Source organism: Onychostoma macrolepis, chromosome 25 (assembly GCF_012432095.1).
Source record: "Onychostoma macrolepis isolate SWU-2019 chromosome 25, ASM1243209v1, whole genome shotgun sequence".
Lineage (NCBI taxonomy): Eukaryota > Metazoa > Chordata > Actinopteri > Cypriniformes > Cyprinidae > Onychostoma > Onychostoma macrolepis.
The window spans coordinates 5,384,753-5,403,922 of NC_081179.1; the positions used below are offsets into that span (position 1 = coordinate 5,384,753).

The following is a 19,170-nucleotide window of genomic DNA, read 5'->3' on the forward strand; positions in this document are numbered from 1 at the left end:
AGTTTCAAGTTTACAAGTTACTTCTTCTATTTTAAGCTATTGTTCTTCCGAGCGATGTTTTTGTTTTCTCGATAGTATTTAGCTTAGACATCTATCAAGAGTTTTATGTTTAGGCTACTGTCAGTGGCTGTTTTAAAATGGGCTACAACACGCGATGTAATTTTCGTTTCTCAGGTTTAAATGAAAGAAGTCAGACTTGAAACGTCATTATGATGACAGCTGTGAGGACGGTTTATTTGCTATACAGAGAGACTCGTGTGAAGCCTTTGGCTGTTAAACATCTCTCAAACTAATAATCTAATCAATAAAGTAAGTTATTCTCATAAAGGAGTGTCCAGTCAGTATAACGTGAAGCGTTTTTGTACTCTCAGTCATTTCTGCGGCGATGGAGAGCAGCAGGTGCGCAGAGGTGAGTTCGGGTGTCGGTTACCCGTCCGCTGGACACTCTCACCGGGCGGCTCTGATTCTGGCCCGCGGTGGCAGTAAAGGAATCCCGCTGAAGAACATCAAGAATCTGGCCGGTGTGCCTCTGATCGCGTGGGTCCTGAGAGCTGCCTTGGATTCAGAAGTCATTGACAGGCAAGTACATTTTATGTTTTTTCTCTTTTATTTCATAGTACATTTTATCCCATACCCCCCACCCCCACCCCCTTCTTTCTTATTTGAATATGATTTTGTTGTTCATTATGATTGTGTCAAACCTTGAACTGGGAAATAAATGTTTAATTAGTCTTTTCGTGAGAAAAATAGGCTATAGATTTATTTATTTTATTTTTTAAAGAAAAGAAAATAATAAGAAATAAAATATTTGATATGTTTGGCAGCGTGTGGGTTTCCACAGATCACGATGAAATTGAGCGGGTCGCAAAAGTCTGGGGCGCAAAAGTTCATCGGCGCAGTCCTGAAGTTTCCAAAGATTCGTCCAGCTCACTGGAGACCATCCAGGAATTCATCCGACTGAGACCCGGTGAGACACGCCTTTTATTTTTATGCTTCTCAAACATTATGTAAAATGGAATTGATAGATGAGGTTTTGTAGAAACTGCAAGAACGACTTGTAGAACGTCTTGGTAGGCTATGAAATGAAGATTACAAAAAAAGTTTTTTCATGTATGCTGTCATTTTCTAGCAGAAGTGTTTATGGATTCATTAGTGCACACTTTCTAGATAATACATGTTAAACTTAACATAAAAAAATAAATGTATGAAAAAAAAATATATATATTGTAAAATAATTGAAAGATATAGATATATTTATGGAATATATAATACATCATATATACATATACAGACACTACCGGTCAGTGTATATATGCATGCATATATATATATATATATATATATATATGCGCAATATACATTTTTGAACAGTAAGATTTTTTTAATGTTTTTAAAAGTCTCTTCTGCTCACCAAGCGTTTGCTCAAATTCTACTCAGCTGTTTTCAACATAAAATGTTTTTTGAGTAATGACGCTAAAAATTCAGCTTTGAAATCACAGGAATAAATTACATTTTAAAATATATTCAAATAGAAAACAGTTATTTTAAATAGTACAAATATTTCAAAAAGTTACTGTTTTTGCTGTACTTTGGATCAAATAAATGCAGGCTTGGTGAGCAGAAGAGACTTCTTTAAAAAAAAAACATTAAAAAGCTTACGGTTCAAAAACTTTTCAGGCCACGGAGAGGCTTTTATTAAACAGAAATAATAAATGGTGTCCAAAACAAACAGGGGATCTGGGGTCCTCGTCGTGCTGCGGGGTTTGTGAAGGAGGGGCAATGTTCTGGAAGGGAGGGTCCAGGTAAGGGGCGGAGTCCGGCGGCCGCACGCGCTCCCCTCTGAGGTCCGGGGCGCGAGAGACGGTGGCTTCTCCAGCGACTTCGTCTACCTCTTGGCTCACGGCGTTCGACGGGACTTGGTCGGCCCGGCATCCTGGCCCGACGGCCGTATCACGGTAGCTCACCTCTCTGGCAGCTCGGAACTCCCGCCACGCTCCCTTCCTGGACCCGCGAGGACACCAGTGTGCTTGCACGGGGAAAGATTCAGGTCTCCCGAGGAGAGGCGCGCTCGGTATTTAAACAGCGGCGGTGATGAGGCTCCATTCGGTTCAGGTGCGCCTCATCACACGCCGTCTGGCTGTTTCAGCGCCCCTCCTCCCTCACACACCCACTCCAGTCGGGAGCCGGGCGAATAAGGGCCGTCATGGTGATGATAATAAGGGGGAGGCAACCAACTCACAAAATATATATATATATATATATATATATATATATATATACAACATGCAGTCAGCCTAACAAGAACAAGATTTTTGTCATTGTAACAGAAAACAAATGTAACAGTGCTATAGTAAGTAAAAACCAGGTGCATTACAATGTATAGTAAAATTTTGTTTTGTAAATAAAACTTAATTTTGATAAAAAAAAAAAACAGTAAAGTGTCTGGTATAAAAAATAATTTGAATACTAATTTGAAAACAAAATAAATACATGTGTGAAAAGATAATAATAATAATTTTAAATAATTTTAAAATAAAAAGTGTGGCATGTATAACAATACATCATATTTTAGGAACTGAATGAAATATTATATGCAATGTACATACATAGTATTTTAGGTTATTGAAATATTATATTAAACAGATACTAAACATAAATGCTGAAAGAGGAGTCCATGCTGCTAATACACACATAATGTATAATAATGGAGTTAAATGATTTGCGCATAAATGGGAATATTAATGTAAATTGTGGTCAGTAACAGAAAAAAAAAGAAGAAAAAAAAAAGTAATTTTTGTAAATTTAACAGAAAAATAATATGTGACCCTGGACCACAAAACCAGTCTTAAGTCACTGGGGTATATTTGTAGCAATAGTCAAAAATACATTGTATGGGTCAAAATTATTGATTTTTCTGGTCACACTTTATATTAGGTGGCCTTAACTACTATGTACTTAAATCAAAAAATAAGAACAATGTACTTATTGTGTTCATATTGTGTTGCAAATCACTTTTGTTGCTATTGAGGTGGGATACCGGTAAGGTTAGGGACAGGTTTGGTGGTCTGGGTAGGTTTAAGGGTGGGTTTAGGTGTAAGGCATTGGTCAACAGTGTAATTATAAATGTAATTACAGAAATTAATTACAGATATAATTACATATAGGTATTTTTAAAAATACAAGTACAATGTAAAAACATGTACGTACACAATAAGTGCATTGTACCTAATGATTAATTTAAATGTAAGTACATAGTAGTTAAGGCCACCTTATATAAAGTGGGACCATTTTTCTTTTATGCCAAAAATCATTAGGACATAAGTAAAGATCATGTTCCATGAAGATATTTTGTAAATTTCCTACTGTAAATATATCAAAACTTAATTTTTGATTAGTAATATGCATTGCTAAAAACTTCATTTGGACAACTTTAATGGTGATTTTCTCAGTATTTAGATTTTTTTTTTTTGCACCCTCAGATTCCAGATTTTCTGGAATAGTTGTATCTTGGCCAAATATGGTCCTATCCTAACAAACCATACATCAATGGTAAGCTTATTTATTCAGCTTTCAGATTATGTATAAATCTCAATTTTGAAAAATTTACCCTTATGACTGGTTTTGTGGTCCAGGGTCACATACAGTGGGGCAAAAAAAGTATTTAGTCAGCCACCAATTGTGCAAGTTCTCCCACTTAAAAAGATGAGAGAGGCCTGTAATTTTCATCATAGGTATACCTCAACTATGAGAGACAAAATGAGGAAATAAAATCCAGAAAATCACATTGTAGGATTTTTAAAGAATTAATTGGTAAATTCCTCGGTAAAATAAGTATTTGGTCACCTACAAACAAGCAAGATTTCTGGCTCTCACAGACCTGTAACAACTTCTTTAAGAGGCTCCTCTGTCCTCCACTCGTTACCTGTATTAATGGCATCTGTTTGAACTTGTTATCAGTATAAAAGACACCTGTCCACAACCTCAAACAGTCCAACTCCAAACTCCACCATGGCCAAGACCAAAGAGCTGTCAAAGGACACCAGAAACAAAATTGTAGACCTGCACCAGGCTGGGAAGACTGAATCTGCAATAGGTAAGCAGCTTGGTGTGAAGAAATCAACTGTGGGAGCAATTATTAGAAAATGGAAGACATACAAGACCACTGATAATCTCCCTCGATCTGGGGCTCCACGCAAGATCTCACCCCGTGGCGTCAAAATGATCATAAGAACTGTGAGCAAAAATCCCAGAACCACACGGGGGGACCTAGTGAATGACCTGCAGAGAGCTGGGACCAAAGTAACAAAGGCCTCAAATCCTGCAGTGTCAGACGTGTCCCCCTGCTTAAGCCAGTACATGTCCGGGCCCGTCTGAAGTTTGCTAGAGAGCATCTGGATGATCCAGAAGAGGATTGGGAGAATGTCATATGGTCAGATGAAACCAAAATAGAACTTTTTGGTAAAAACTCAACTTGTCATGTTTGGAGGAGAAAGAATGCTGAGTTGCATCCAAAGAACACCATACCTACTGTGAAGCATGGGGGTGGAAACATCATGCTTTGGGGCTGTTTTTCTGCAAAGGGACCAGGACGACTGATCCGTGTAAACGAAAGAATGAATGGGGCCATGTATCGTGAGATTTTGAGTGAAAACCGCCTTCCATCTACAATGTGATTTTCTGGATTTGTTTTTCTCATTTTGTCTCTCATAGTTGAGGTATACCTATGATGAAAATTACAGGCCTCTCTCATCTTTTTAAGTGGGAGAACTTGCACAATTGGTGGCTGACTAAATACTTTTTTGCCCCACTGTATATGAATGCTATAATAAAAACCTGTCACCATGTACAGTGAAATTTTATATTTAACAAATCATGTACTTTTTAAAGATTTGTTTGCAAATATTTTTCAATATAAAGATATGTAACTTTACATATTTTTAGGAAGTTAAGATGTACACACACACAAAAAAAAGCATGCTGCTGTTCGTCTTTGCGTCATTGCGTCACGTCTCTAAACATAAAGACGGAGTCCCGGTTAGTAGGCTATATCGCATGTGAGGATGCTGCAGGTCGTGGATCATTTATAGTCTTTATCATTTTGATGGCGGATTGTAATCCAGAAAGGACGATTATGTGTTAATGAAACACATGTAAGTGACTGAAATTAGATTATTTTCCAGTTTTAAATGTGCATCTGATTACTGATAGGCTACGCAATTTGCTTTTTGGGTTAAAAGAACAATTTCTTCATATGAAAGTCGAATGATATGACAATTAGATTAGACTGTACAGAAATTGAAATCTACAGGTAATACACACTATATACATGTATGTAATAACGCAATGCTGATGTTGTTAATATTCACAATTTGAGAAAAAAAATAACAATAATAATTTGCATGGTTTGATGTGATAGCTAAGCGATCATTAGATTTAATCACCACTGGTAGCGCGATGTATTGTAATGCTTTTTTCCCCTCAGTTGGTCAGAACAAATGTGGCAGACATTCAATTCAATTTAAGTTTATTTGTAGAGCGCTTTTCACGATACAAATCGTTTCAAAGCAGTTTTACAGAAAATTAACTTTCTTAAATTTCTACATTATACAGTATTTAGGAGTATCTCATCAGTGGTGACTGTCAACTTGATGTCCACATCATGCAGTTAGATAATGACATGTAATCATGTAAACAGATGGCGAACACTATTATCAGCAATGATCAACATATTATATGTTGTGATCAAACTTATAGCAAAGTTCGGTAGTTTTGTATGTTGTTTCAGGGTTGGCATCACCTGAGGTCCTCTGGGGGGTGACATCATCTCTTCTCAGGTGTTCGGTCATCTCAGACCTTCGGATCCAAACTGAAGCTTCTGTAATTCCATATTACCTTGGGATGCCAATCCCATGGCAGAAACAGAGAAGCAAATAAAGACAAAATTAGCATAGCAGCTGTTCCAACCAAGCAAACAATTATAATATGCATTTGATCAGATATAACTGAAGTAAAAAGTTATGAGATACATTATGTGAATGCTTGGCTAAAGGGATGTGTCTAGAAGACTAGTTAGGTAGGCAGGAGATAAACCGTTTATGGCCTTATATGTAAGTAGTAATATTTTGTAACTAATACAGAACTTAATAGGTAGCCAGTGTAGAAACTGTGAAATTGGGGTAATATGATCATATTTTCTTGACTTTCAGGGCCGAAGTACACTTACGTCATGTACGAGATAACGGAGACCCCCACTTATATTCTACTTAATAAATTTGTAATTTATGCCATGCCTTGATTTTCACATGTAAGTATCAGAGAATTATTACGGAGGTATCTGACATTAATGAAAGACACTTTAAATCGAAGACTACAATTCCAGTTCATCAATAAGGTGAGAACCAGACCCATTATAAACGTAAATATACTTGATTTAATTAAATTAATTGAAAAGTGTAGTGTAGTTTTAGTAATAGTATATGATGACAGTAGCGCACACAAAATAGTATCTGTTCTGTGCTCTGGCGCGGTTATCGCTCACACTACATGCGTACCGCACCCAAGCCCAATTGAACCGGCTAAACGAACCGTGCCCGAGCACGGCACAGAGCAATCACACTAGTCAAACGAACCAGGCTTTGGGGGTCAAACGCTCTCGGGCATGATTCAAAACGCCTAGTTGTCACGAATCTGGTCTGTGAACTTCCATTCATTCACCACCAGAGGTCACTCACTCACCACATTGACTTTCACACCACACAACACAATGGACTGCATTTCCCATCAGCCATCTCACTAATCACACACTCACCTGATCATTGCACTGATTACACAGCTGAAACCCATTGAACACTCTTTATAAGCCTTGGACTTTCTCTGCCTCACTGCCGAGTATTGTATGCATTATCGCTGCCCTACAGAGCCTTGTTAGTTTCCATAGTCTTGCCTTGTTCGGATTGTTTCCCCTGCCTGGACTTTTGCTAACGTTTTGGATTACCTCTCCTGTCTCGCCCCTTTGGATACTGTTCGCCGATCGTCGACCCACGCTTGTCTCTGTTTACTCTTTGTCTTGCTCATGTTATACCTGTTTGCCACCGTTTGACCCTGCCTGTTATGACCACGTCTCTTGTAAATAAAAGCTTGCACATGGATCCACACGTCTCGTCAGTCCCGTTACACTAGTGTGAGTACACCCTTAGATAATTTAGAATTTCAATCTGGTCTTGTTGAAATATATAGTTGAGTATCATCAGCATAACAATGGAAACTAATCCCATATTTTCTAATAATATTACCAAGGGGCAACATGTACATTGAAAATAGCAGAGGGCCTAAGAAAGATCCTTGCGGTACTCTGTACTTTTCTGGTGTTAATTGAGATGATTTGAATTATCTGGGTCATATTTCCAAGACTTTGTGTTTCCTAAGTACAGAGTCCACACCGGTGTGGTGACTGACAGCCACACACACACCTTAAAACATTAGATTAATCTGCGCTGAGGAGCCGTGCCGATGCACAACCCATGTAATCATGATAATTCTGCAAATAACTGCAATTGCAGGCTTCAAACAGAGATGGTGACAAAGAGGCAAAATTTACAGACTGCAGCTTTAACAAAGAATATATTGCTGAAATGTTGAGATGTCTTTATCAGTGTGAATTTGTGTAACAAAGTGGGAGATCTGGAATATAAAGCAGTTGCAAGTCATTTAAAAAAAATATTTATTCTCTTCACCCTTTTAAAATGGCAACATTAAAAACCCAGAAATGCCTCCAGCTTTATTGCATTGGTTATTTATTCTCTGGCTATGTTTCAGAGGTGGACATCGTCTGTCATATTCAGGCCACGTCTCCATGCCTCCACCCTCATCACATCAGAGATGCCCTGCAGATGATCACTGAACAGGGTTATGACTATGTGTTTTCAGTGGTTCGCAGACACCAGTTTCGCTGGGAGGAGGTGGACAAGAAAGGTATCATGAAAACATCTCATAAGCAAACAATTGCAGATTTTTGCATTGAATGAAATGTATGTTTTGTTACTGGGCAAATAATGAATTTCCAGTTGATGTTTATGACACACAATCCTTCATGATCACTTAAAAGCATATCAAAAGTAGGCTGCTTTAATATGCCTTATCATATCTTAAATCTCTATGACACCCAATCCTGTAGCCATGTAATGTTAAGTAAATGTCATAATTAGGGCTGTCAGTTTAACGCGTTAACTTAATTAGTTATGAAAAAATAACACGATTAAAATATTTTAACACAGTTAACACACTGGCTCCGCCCCAAGACCTGTACGCCATCTTACATTTCATACAGTTGACTGTTGACAAATGTGATGCAGGGCAACAACTTCATAAAAGCAAGATACTGGGGCAAAAATGCTCCTGTATGAGTTTTTGTCTCATATTTATATCACATGATAAACGACATCACATGAGTGTTATTTGTCCCGAATATAAGGAGTGCAAATGTGATTTATACAACAGTTCAGTAAATAAGAAGTTAATATTGTGATATATTTTAAACACAATATTTTCTGTTTTTGCTGAATTTTGCCGACAAAAATATTACCTATAAAGTCACAGCAGTGTTTAGTTTCTGAATGAATCCGCATTTGAATGAATTGTGTGAATCACTGATTCAAAGGCCCATTCATAAGTGAGCTGTGTTGAATTCCTGAATGAATCAGTGGGTTGAACAAATAAAATTAATGAAAGACTCATAAAAACATTTACTACCACCTGCTGCTTATTTAGAGTATTATTTCATTTAAAAAAAAGGAGGAAATAGTTCACCCAAAATTTTTTAATTATGTCATAATTTACTCAAACCTGAATGACTTACTTTCTTTTGTGGAACCTAAAAGTAGGTATTTTGAAGACTGTTGGTAACAAAGCTGTTTTGGTTACCAATGACTTACACTGCATGAAAAATAAATAAATAAATAAATAAAATATTGAGATGTTTCTCAAATTATCTTCTTTTATGGTACATAGTTTGTTAGGCCATTGTAGCCTAAATGTTTATGTATAATAGATTTTATGTTGAATCAAATAAAATATTTCTTCTAAAGCTACTATTTGTAATGTCCACTTAATACTCTCTCATTTAACACAAAAATAGAAAATAGCTTTAAATAAATAAATTAAATTAATTAGATTAATTAATGTATTTAATTAGATTAAAAATATGAATCGACTGACAGCCCTAGTCATAATATTAACAGGAAGTACAATTTGATACACACAGCTTTCATTTCTGTCTTTTATTTTAATTAGAGGGTAAGAATACAACTCCTCTGAACATTGACGTGGCACACAGACTGCGACGACAAGATTGGCCTGGAGAGCTCTACGAAAATGGCTCTTTCTATTTTAGTACGAGGAAGGCTTGGGAAAACGGCCTTAAACAGGTGTGTCCATATCAAAATTTGGTGACAAACGTGTCCCTAGATTTCTCAGTTTTGAAAAATATTTAACACTCTGGGGTCGTCTGTCTTGTTTTTTCTTAACCCTCTGTGGTCTGACGGTGCTTTGGGGCCCTGCAGAAGTTTTGACATGCATTTGTGTTTTTTTTTCAGTATCTTAAAAAACATATTAATGGCTAAAGTCTGATTACACTGTGTTCAGCACAAACTGTGCTATAGTAATATATGAGCAGCATGAATGTACATGTTTATGTTTTTGAGAAAACAGCATTTATGCGTGGTTAGTGAAAAACTAAAATTTTCAAGTCACTGAAATAAGGCCAGACTTTGGGAACTGGATGTGTTAGACTAGAGGTTTTGCTACAAAATTATGTGAAAATCATCCTGCTCACTCATTCACAGAAAACAATATATTGATTTAACTTTTGTAAGACATTAATTGTGTTAGAAAGGCCGGATGCAAGGGAGTGACAATGGCCATGAATATTTAGTTGTTCACACCTGAGAGACAAAGGGCCTCCCCTAATGAGCCATCAGTCAGTAATGTGTCCGTGAATCAGGTAACAAAGAATGTGAGAAAAGTAAAATAATGGGGGTTTATTTGTATTTCATTATTTGTAATTTATTTACAACACTGTATAATGAAAACATACACAGAGAAGGTGAAAGACACATGATTGAACATACTGATCTAAACACTGAGACTTGAACAGTAACACACCTTTGTGCATAGTGTTACAGTGCACACACTCTTACTACTTTTATATATTGTGGTTTTATATTTTATAGAATATTTTAAAAAAACATCCTGGTGTTGTGAGACATTTAGATGCAATGAAATGACACATCAAATTGTTTTACTTGATTTCATACATGTAGTCAGGAATTATAGTTTGGGAAAAGACTAACTAGTAATAGAAAAAAAGATCTGCACACTGTTAATCTCCCTTTATTAAAAAAAATAATTAAAAGTGGCAACGTTTCGGTCAGAGACCTTCGTCAGGCAAACACAGGTCTTTGACTGAAATGTTGCCACTTTTAAATTTCTTTTGAATAAAGGGAGATTAACAGTGTGCAGATCTTTTTTTATGTTATACCCTTTGATCTTGCACCTGGCCAAGACATTTTTGGATGTGCGCACTTTGACCGTTCTTTTAAAAAGACTAACTAGTAAAATATGTACAAGCTATGTCAAAATAACACAATAACAACTAACGCAAGTGATCCATCAGAATCCACTGGATCAAGCCGCGCATCGCATCATGTTCTTTTTCTGAGGTAAATTCTAGGTTATTCCTCTCAGAGCATCTTCGTCCTTGTTTGAAAATAAATTATTGATATTATAATTTATTGATTTTAGTTTGAACAGTACTAAAATAAAAAAGTAACTGTATTTTGAGATGATTTTGACAATCCCTGATGTTACTACCATTTCATAATTTGTGGATCAAATTAGAATAAAGAACAAAAATCAAAAGTCAAGATGTGTATAAATACACTCATAAAAATAAACGTTTGCAGCTTTCACAGTGATGGTGTAGAAGAACCATTTTCAGCCATATCACCCTGTAGCTCAAGACTGGTTGCCCACTGAAGCTAAGCAGGGTTGAGCTTGGTCAGTCCCTGGATGGGAGACCTCCTGGAAAAACTTGGTTGCTGCTGTAAGCGGTGTTAGTGAGGCCAGCAGAGGGTGCTCACCCTGTGGTCTGTGTGGGTCCTAATGCCCCAGTATAGTGATGGGGACACTATACTGTAAAACGATGTTAAACCGAGGTCCTGACTCTCTGTGGTCATTAAAAATCCCAGGATGTCCTTCAAAAAAAGAGTAGGGATGTAATCCCAGCTTCCTGGCCAAATGCTGCCCTTGGCTTCTGGGCGTTCTGGCGCAATATGACTGCTGTCGCATCATCCAAGTGGATGCTGCACATTGGTGGTGGGTGAGGAGATTCCCCCTTCCATGTGCTTTGAGTACCCAGAAAAGCACTATATAAATGTATCGAGTTATTATTATTATTATTAGGGATGCACGATATTAACGGACTGATATTATCGGACTGATTTACATTTAAAGCCAATAATGGCTTTAAATGTAAATATCGGCATCGGCCCGATATGAAAAATTACGCCGATATGTCTTGCCGATAAGAGGAATACATTAACTCACATGTGCTCAGGGTGTGTTAGTGATTAGATCATGCCAGCAGTGTGGCTCATTCTTGATCGCTGCATTTAATCTGTGAAAGCATGTACACGTTCGGTGTGTGATATAGTAAACAGTAATAGCACGTGCAGCAGCAGCAGCCTCCCCCGGATCCTAATGCCGGTTCGGTAAGGAGTTTTAATCTGTAGGGGGCTGCTGTTGGCCTACTTCTAATTAAATTAAAAGTAAAATAGCCTACACAAGTAACATTTAGACTGTGTTTCTGATTAAATAAAGCAGTAATTGATGTCATAAAATAATGAGTATGTTTTGATTTAAAGATCAGAAGCTATAGCTTGCATGAAAAAAAAAAAAATCACAAACATGACACTTGTAAATTAAATATAGGTGCATCTCAATAAATTAGAATGTTGTGGAAAAGTTAATTTATTTCAGTAATTCAACTAAAATTGTGAAACTCGTGTATTCAATAAATTCAGTGCACACAGACTGAAGTAGTTTAAGTATTTGGTTATTTTAATTGTGATGATTTTGGCTCACATTTTAATTTTATATATACTGATTTATTCATTAATGTGTAATATATTTTATTTTTTTAAACAAATCATAAGCTCTAAAAGATTTTCAGACTTTTTACAACTCTTTTGGTTTAGACCATCTACAAATGTTAAATCTTATGAATAAAATAAAATGTTAGGGTTAATACTGCATCTTTCTGGGGGGGAAAAATGCAGCGATTGATATATAGTTTATTTATAGTTATTTTCAAAGCTTCAATGTGCTGTTAAAAAAAACCTTCATTATGGTTTATTTAATTCTAACAAATAAGTTCTTGTTAAAAACTAACCAAAATTAAAAAATATTTTGCTTATAATTTCTGCAAAGGAGAGACTTGGTGTTGTTTCCAAACAAAAAGGAAATATATCGGTATTGGCCAAAATTACTGAAAAAAAAAAGGCATATCGGAAAAAAATCCAATATCGTGAATCACTAATTATTATTAATATTGGTCCTCAGGGAACCTTTCATTGTAAAGTTCCTAAAAGAAACATTTTAAAAATCTAAAGAACTTTTTTTCCACTATAAAGAACCTTTTATGGAATGGAAAGTTTCTATTTATGTTGTTTCTTCCTGTAACCATCGGTGCCAACAAAGAACCATTATTTGTAAGAGTGTACCATCAGCTTTTATTGGAGAAATGACCTGAACTAAATTCAGAGAATCTTTTAAGAATGAGCCGTGTGTGAAACGTCTTCAGATATTTTGGTCTGTTCTCTGTGTGTTTTAGTTGGGCAAGATCGCCTACTATGAAATGCTACCTGAGTACAGTGTTGATATCGACGTGGACATCGACTGGCCTGTCGCTGAGCAGAGGGTTCTGAGGTGAGCTGTTTAAAGAAACTCTGTGTCCAGACAAAAAACAATGACTATATCAATATTGTTTTTTTCTGCAGGTTTGGCTATTTTGGCCGAGAGCAGAACGCAGTGGTCAGGCTGTTTGTGTGTAAAGTGTCTGGCTGTTTGACGAACGGACAGATATACACGTCAGTTTCAGGAGAGGACCTTGTGGCCATCAATGCTCGAGACGTGGCAGGCATACAGATGCTGCAGAGGGAAAATATAGAGGTATAGTCGTGTAGGCTGGTACAAATAATGTGGTATAGTAGCCTACAATATCTAGCAACATATAGCCATTTCAATTCCAATAACAATCCAAAAATGAAAAATTGCTGAAATTTCACTCACACTCAGGCCATCCAAGATGTAGATGAGTTTGTTTCTTCATCAGATTTGGAGAAATTTAACATTACATCACTTGCTCACCAATGGATCCTCTGTAGTGAATGGGTGCCGTCAGAATGAGAGTCCAAACAGCTGATAAAAACATCATAATAATAATAATAATTCAAACCACTCCAATCCATCAGATAACATCTAATGAAGTGAAAAGCTGTGTGTTTGTAAGAAACAAATTAAAAAACGTTATCCTCAAACCATCACTTCTGGCTAAAATACAAATCCATAATCCATAATAATGCTTCCTCCAGTGAAAAAGTGCATCCCCTGTTATCTCACATCAAAATCCACCCACATATTTGTGTAGAACTGTTTTGGACTGTTTCACTTGTAAGCAGTGCTTGATTTGTCAAGTTTGTTACGATGAGGAATTAAACTCATCTACATCTCGACTGGCCTGTGAGGGGGGTTGGGGGGTGGTACATTTTCATCTAATTTTCATTTTTAGGTGAACTATTCCTTTATGAGCATGAATGTGTATTAAGAAAGTAAATAGGGTTCGTTTTGGTTTGATGTTTGTTAACTGTTGTTCTTGTGTATGTTTAGGTGATCCTCATGTCTAGTGTGAATGAGCCGCTGTCCAGGGGTCTCCTGAAGAAGCTAGCCCAGCAGGCTGGCTGTGGACTCTGGTTTGGAAAGCAGCTGAAAGGGTTTGAGATGGAGCAGCTGATGGAAGAGAAGAAGCTGCGGTGGGATGAAATGGCCTTCATGGGTGAGAATGTCATGTCAATATGATCAATAAAACATCCAGCTAAACCTAATTGAAGCTTGATATGTCTACTGCAGAGAGCCTTTTAACATATATATAAATATTTACTAGTTAAAGCTGCAGTCCGTAACTTTTTTGGGTTAAAAATGACCCGAAATCAATATTTGAGCAAGTACATAAGCAGCCAGTGTTCAAAACTATCACCTTACTTTAGCCCGATTCACAATGGTTAGCTTATAATAATGTTTTCTAATTTGAGTGGTATGGGTAGGTTTCTGCGGGAAATCGAGCATGGCACTGCGTCATTACGTCACGTCTGTAAACATAAAGAAGTTTTCCTGGCTATTAGTGTGAGGATCCTGCATATGATGGAATGTTTATAGCCTTTTCTCACAGCAGCTGGAATAATTAAATGTATCATTTTGATGGCGGATTGTAATCCAGAATCCAGGATTATGTGTTTATGAAACACATGTGAATTAAATTAAATTATATTCCAGTTTTAATTGTGCTTCTGATTACAGATAGCCTGGGATTACACAAGATTTGATTTGTATTTTAAAGATAACCAGTTGGAAGGGAGCATTACGGAAGTTCTAAGCGGCCATGCATTATTTATTTTTTCCTTCTCGTTTTCTCGTGATCTCGAAACATAACAAAATTTGTTTTCTCGTGATCACAACATAACAAAAGTTGTTTTCTCGTGATCACGAATAATGTCGACATTATTGCTATAGTAACGAATGCAACCTTGACAGGAACATTCTAAAATACTTAACCTGGCATAATGCGTTAATTGAGAGTGTTTTTAAAAGACAAAACTCAGTGTAATTCATACAGACAAAAAGATGAGCCCATAATAAGAATGCAATTCGTTTAATTCTGTGTTAAGCGTAGGCTTAATGCATTAAGGCAGTGTTTTTAAAAGACCAAACTCAGTAAACACATCATTAATAAAGCATTCCATGTACAGATAAACAAATAAGTCCATAACAAGAACGCAATGCGTTTAACGCAATGCGTTAAGCGTTTTACCCATAGAAAACAGTTAGGCTTTAAGAAAAAATGCGTTGCGTTTGCATCCAGGACTCATCTGCTTGTCTGTACATAGGCTATTATAATTTATTAAAAATGTGTTTACTGAGTTTGGTCTTTTAAAAACACTCTCTTATCGCATTGAGCAACATTAAGCGTTTTGGAATGCCCCTTGAGGCGCAAATGATCGACAGATAACTGTGCGCTCTTATACTGTATCTTGTGGATATAGAAATGACGTCTACAATAAAATAAATAGGCTAATCAGACACTGCTGATTTTGTCCAGAGTTAAGCTACGCTAAACATTTTATTTGTGTAATTAACATGTTTAAATGGTCCAACAACAAAGCATTTAATGCCGCAAGCGCAGGCGGAGCGCCTTTAGAAGAATGCAGAGAAGAACTATTCTAAAAAATCTTAAACTGCTTGGATTAAACTCACTTCATTTTCCTTGTTCGTTTAAAATTATATATAATAAAATTATATATAATAATATATTATAATAATTTGTTTGTGATTTTTATTAGTCATGCAGGATATCATGTGCGTAACAAGCTTAATGCTGCTGATGTGTGTATGTGTTTTACAAAGAAATGTAGAAAATACAAAAGATTAGGCTACAACACTGTATAACATCACTGAACTAAATTATACACATGTATATCTTATTAATATACATTTATTAGCAATAAAGATTAAAAATAAGAAAGATGCACATTAGAAATGGGCTACGTCATTGTAAATGAGAAACAGTGATGAGTCGTGCAACAGTAACATAACGATAACAGAAAAAATTTCAAGCAAAATGATCATATTTATTCAAGCATTTAACATTTATAAGTTAATTAAATGTCAGTAATGAATGGCACAAATTATAGATAACCTAAGAAGGTCCTCTGTCCCAAACGCGTACAGTATGCTGATACAGTAGGCAGTAGGCTATACAACTCCCCAATCGTAGTTCTATACTGCCACCTGTTGGCGCAGTTGTGTAACTTGAGAACAACTCTTGTTATGTCAAGATCACGAGAAAAATAAGTCGTGATAATGAAAAAACAACTTTTGTTATGTCGAGATCACAACAGAAATATAATAATGCATGGCCGTTTAGAACTTCCGTAGAGCATAGTTTGCTTTTTGGGTTAAAAGAATTTCTTAACATGAAATTCGAATGGTATGACAATTAGATATTAGACTGTACAGAAATTGGAATCAACACACTATACTCATTGTCACGCAATGCTGGTGTTGTTAGCATTAATAATTTGAGAATAAAGTATAACAATAATAATAATTTGCACGGTTATATGTGATATGAGCTAACCGATCGTTAGATTTAAGTACCATTGGTAGTGTGATTTATGGTAATTCTTTTTTCCTCAGTTGGGCAGAACAAACATGGCAGACTTGTTACTTACTTGTTCAGATGGCAATATATGGTGAAAATTCTTATTTGGGTCACATATTCCAAGACGTGACTGACTGCCACACATTCACCTCAAAACATTAGATTCAGCCGTGCTGGAGCCGTGCCGGAACACCGGATCACAAACCCGTGCATGGAAGATAATTCCACACAGAGCTATAATTCTAGGTTTTCAAACAGAGATGGCAACAAAGAGGCAAAACATATGGACTGCAGCTTTAATATATTAGGGTGTCAACGTTAAGACGTTAACGCATGCGATTAATCAAAAAATTTTAACGCGTTAATATTTTTTTTACGCAAATTAATCGCTTGATAAGGTTTGACCCCAACTTCTTCCCATCATCGCAGTGCGGAAGGTTATCTATCATAGTGTGATGAGGGTACAGCACAGTGTTGCCAGGGTAACGATAGCAGCACAAGTGGGCTATTTTGAAAATACAGTCGCGGGAAAATTACAGAGCTGTGTTTGCGTTTTTTTGGGCTACTTTTTTAATGTACCGCGGCCGCCCAAAGTGTATATAGACAAATAAAAATTGAAAAAGATCCTTTTACTAATGTGTTTTATACTTGGATGTATCCCTGACAACTTAAGAACGGAGAGGCGGTTAACATCACAAACGTGAGTTTCAGCAGAGCACATGTTAAGGATTTTACACAGCAGAAATAAACATGACAACAGCCACTATAGATTATATAAGATAATAAACACACGATTACGATAGGATATGGTCTGTATGTGATTTTGTTTAGTTGAATGTGTATATCTGAAATGCTAATTTGTGCAGCGATATAAAAGGCTATAAATAGCATATTTTAACAACAGTAAACGACCAAATTCCACATGTGATCGCAAAAGGAGCTTATTACAAACACTCGATGATGGTTTGAAGTGAGTTCTGAGTAAAAGTGTACTATTAAATCACATAAATTGTCTTATGTAGCATGATGCTAATATTAGTTCTAATGCAGCTGCAGAACAGGTCCAATTCTTCTTCATAATGCATTTTGTCATAATACTTCACGTAAGGGTGCAAGAAATGTTTTGTTGTATTTATTTAGAAATACTTTTGTAATAGTTGGGTAAATGTATACTGGGATTGAAGCGATGTGGCTTGGTAAACGTTTTATTGCCAGTATAAAGGCTGATAATGTCTGAATAAAAAAGAATAATGATAAAAGAATAATAAGGATTATGTCTCATATCTGGCGGAGGAGTGAAAGGTTCTGTTTCCTTAAACTAGTTTGTCATGCATTTATTTTTCAACACATTTACAGGTAAATCCTAGTATTTTAAATTTGTGATTAATCATGATTAATCACAGTCCACGACTGTGATTAACGCGATAAAAAATTTTAATCGATTGACAGCACTAATTAATATATATATATACTTTTATTTCACTTTGCCTGGTATTGTTACTATGCTTTTCACTTACACGTGAAAAGTAATCACAAAAATAAACTGGAGCTCTTTTATTAATTGACACCGCGAGGTAAAGTGGCAATCAAGAGAATTTTGCATTGTTTTACATTGGAATAGTCCAAACGAATGTTGTAAATAAAGCTGAAACCACTTGCAAACATGTAAAATAATCTGAATGTTGCAGTGAGCAGAGTGTGATATTTTCCTTCACAGGTTCAGAGTCTGAAGACAGAGAAATTTTGTCTCAGGTGGGGCTGAACGGTGTCCCGTGTGACTCACCTGTGGCGAATCTCATTGCGGCGAAATACACGTGTCAGAGACCCGCTGGAAATGGAGCAGTTTGTGAGTTTGCAGAGTACATACTGATGCTGAAGAAACAGAGTTTGCTGGAGGTGCACCAGGATCGCATTGACAGAGCCAATTTCTAGATTCCAGTTTCTATTTCATATGTCTTTTAAACAGTCAGTTTGGGTTGCTGTGATAACATGATAAAACATGAGCAAACACACAATTGTGTTTACTTATGTTTTTTCTTTGTCTCTTTACTTGATCTCTCTCTGTATTTGTTCTCAGTCCTTCCATATTACCATTTTATATTAATGTTTAATCTTATGATGTGTCCTCGTAAAGTTAGAAATCAGAAATTCTGATGTCTGACCTAAGGTGTGATTCTGTTTGTTTATATGTATGCACATATCATGTGGGGTCAGTTTATGAGGAAATTGGGAAAATTATAGTTTCAGAAATTATACATTAAATTGCTCAGAAATGAGAGTAAAGACTTTTAGCCTTTTACAAAATATTTCTGATCTTCTTATAATATATAACTGTGGTAAACAAAAATGTTATTTTTATTTTGTGTTTGGAAAGTTATTACTTCAGAGATAACTTGTGGGTTAAACTCATGCAAAGTATTGATATTAAACTGGGCCACTAATATAGCTTTCGTAGTTGCATTTCTTTTTTCTTTTGTAATTCTGGAAGTGTGACAGCAATGGTTCTTAAGGCAAGGTTTCAGGTATATATTATAAAAGTACATATTTCACATTTGTCAATTATTGTGCTTAGTAAAATAATGATACTTGTCTATTTGTCAGATGTTTTGCTCATTAATTTGACAATATGTTTGTTCAAAAGCAATGCAACAATTTGATTGTACTGTCCTAAATGAAAGCTC

General features: G+C 36.1%; 2 protein-coding genes across 2 annotated transcripts in view; both read left to right on the forward strand.

The window, feature by feature from the left end:
- nansb (N-acetylneuraminic acid synthase b) overlaps positions 1-19,170 on the forward strand; it is a 147,443-nt gene that overhangs the window by 13,139 nt on the left and 115,134 nt on the right. The window lies entirely within an intron of this gene.
- Positions 234-19,147, forward strand: cmasb (cytidine monophosphate N-acetylneuraminic acid synthetase b). The gene is made up of 8 exons (XM_058767846.1): positions 234-579; positions 825-967; positions 7,816-7,971; positions 9,289-9,422; positions 12,887-12,981; positions 13,053-13,224; positions 13,942-14,107; positions 18,207-19,147. Exons 1-8 carry the CDS (start codon positions 386-388, stop codon positions 18,419-18,421), a joined length of 1,275 nt encoding a protein of 424 aa, XP_058623829.1. The 5' UTR covers positions 234-385; the 3' UTR covers positions 18,422-19,147.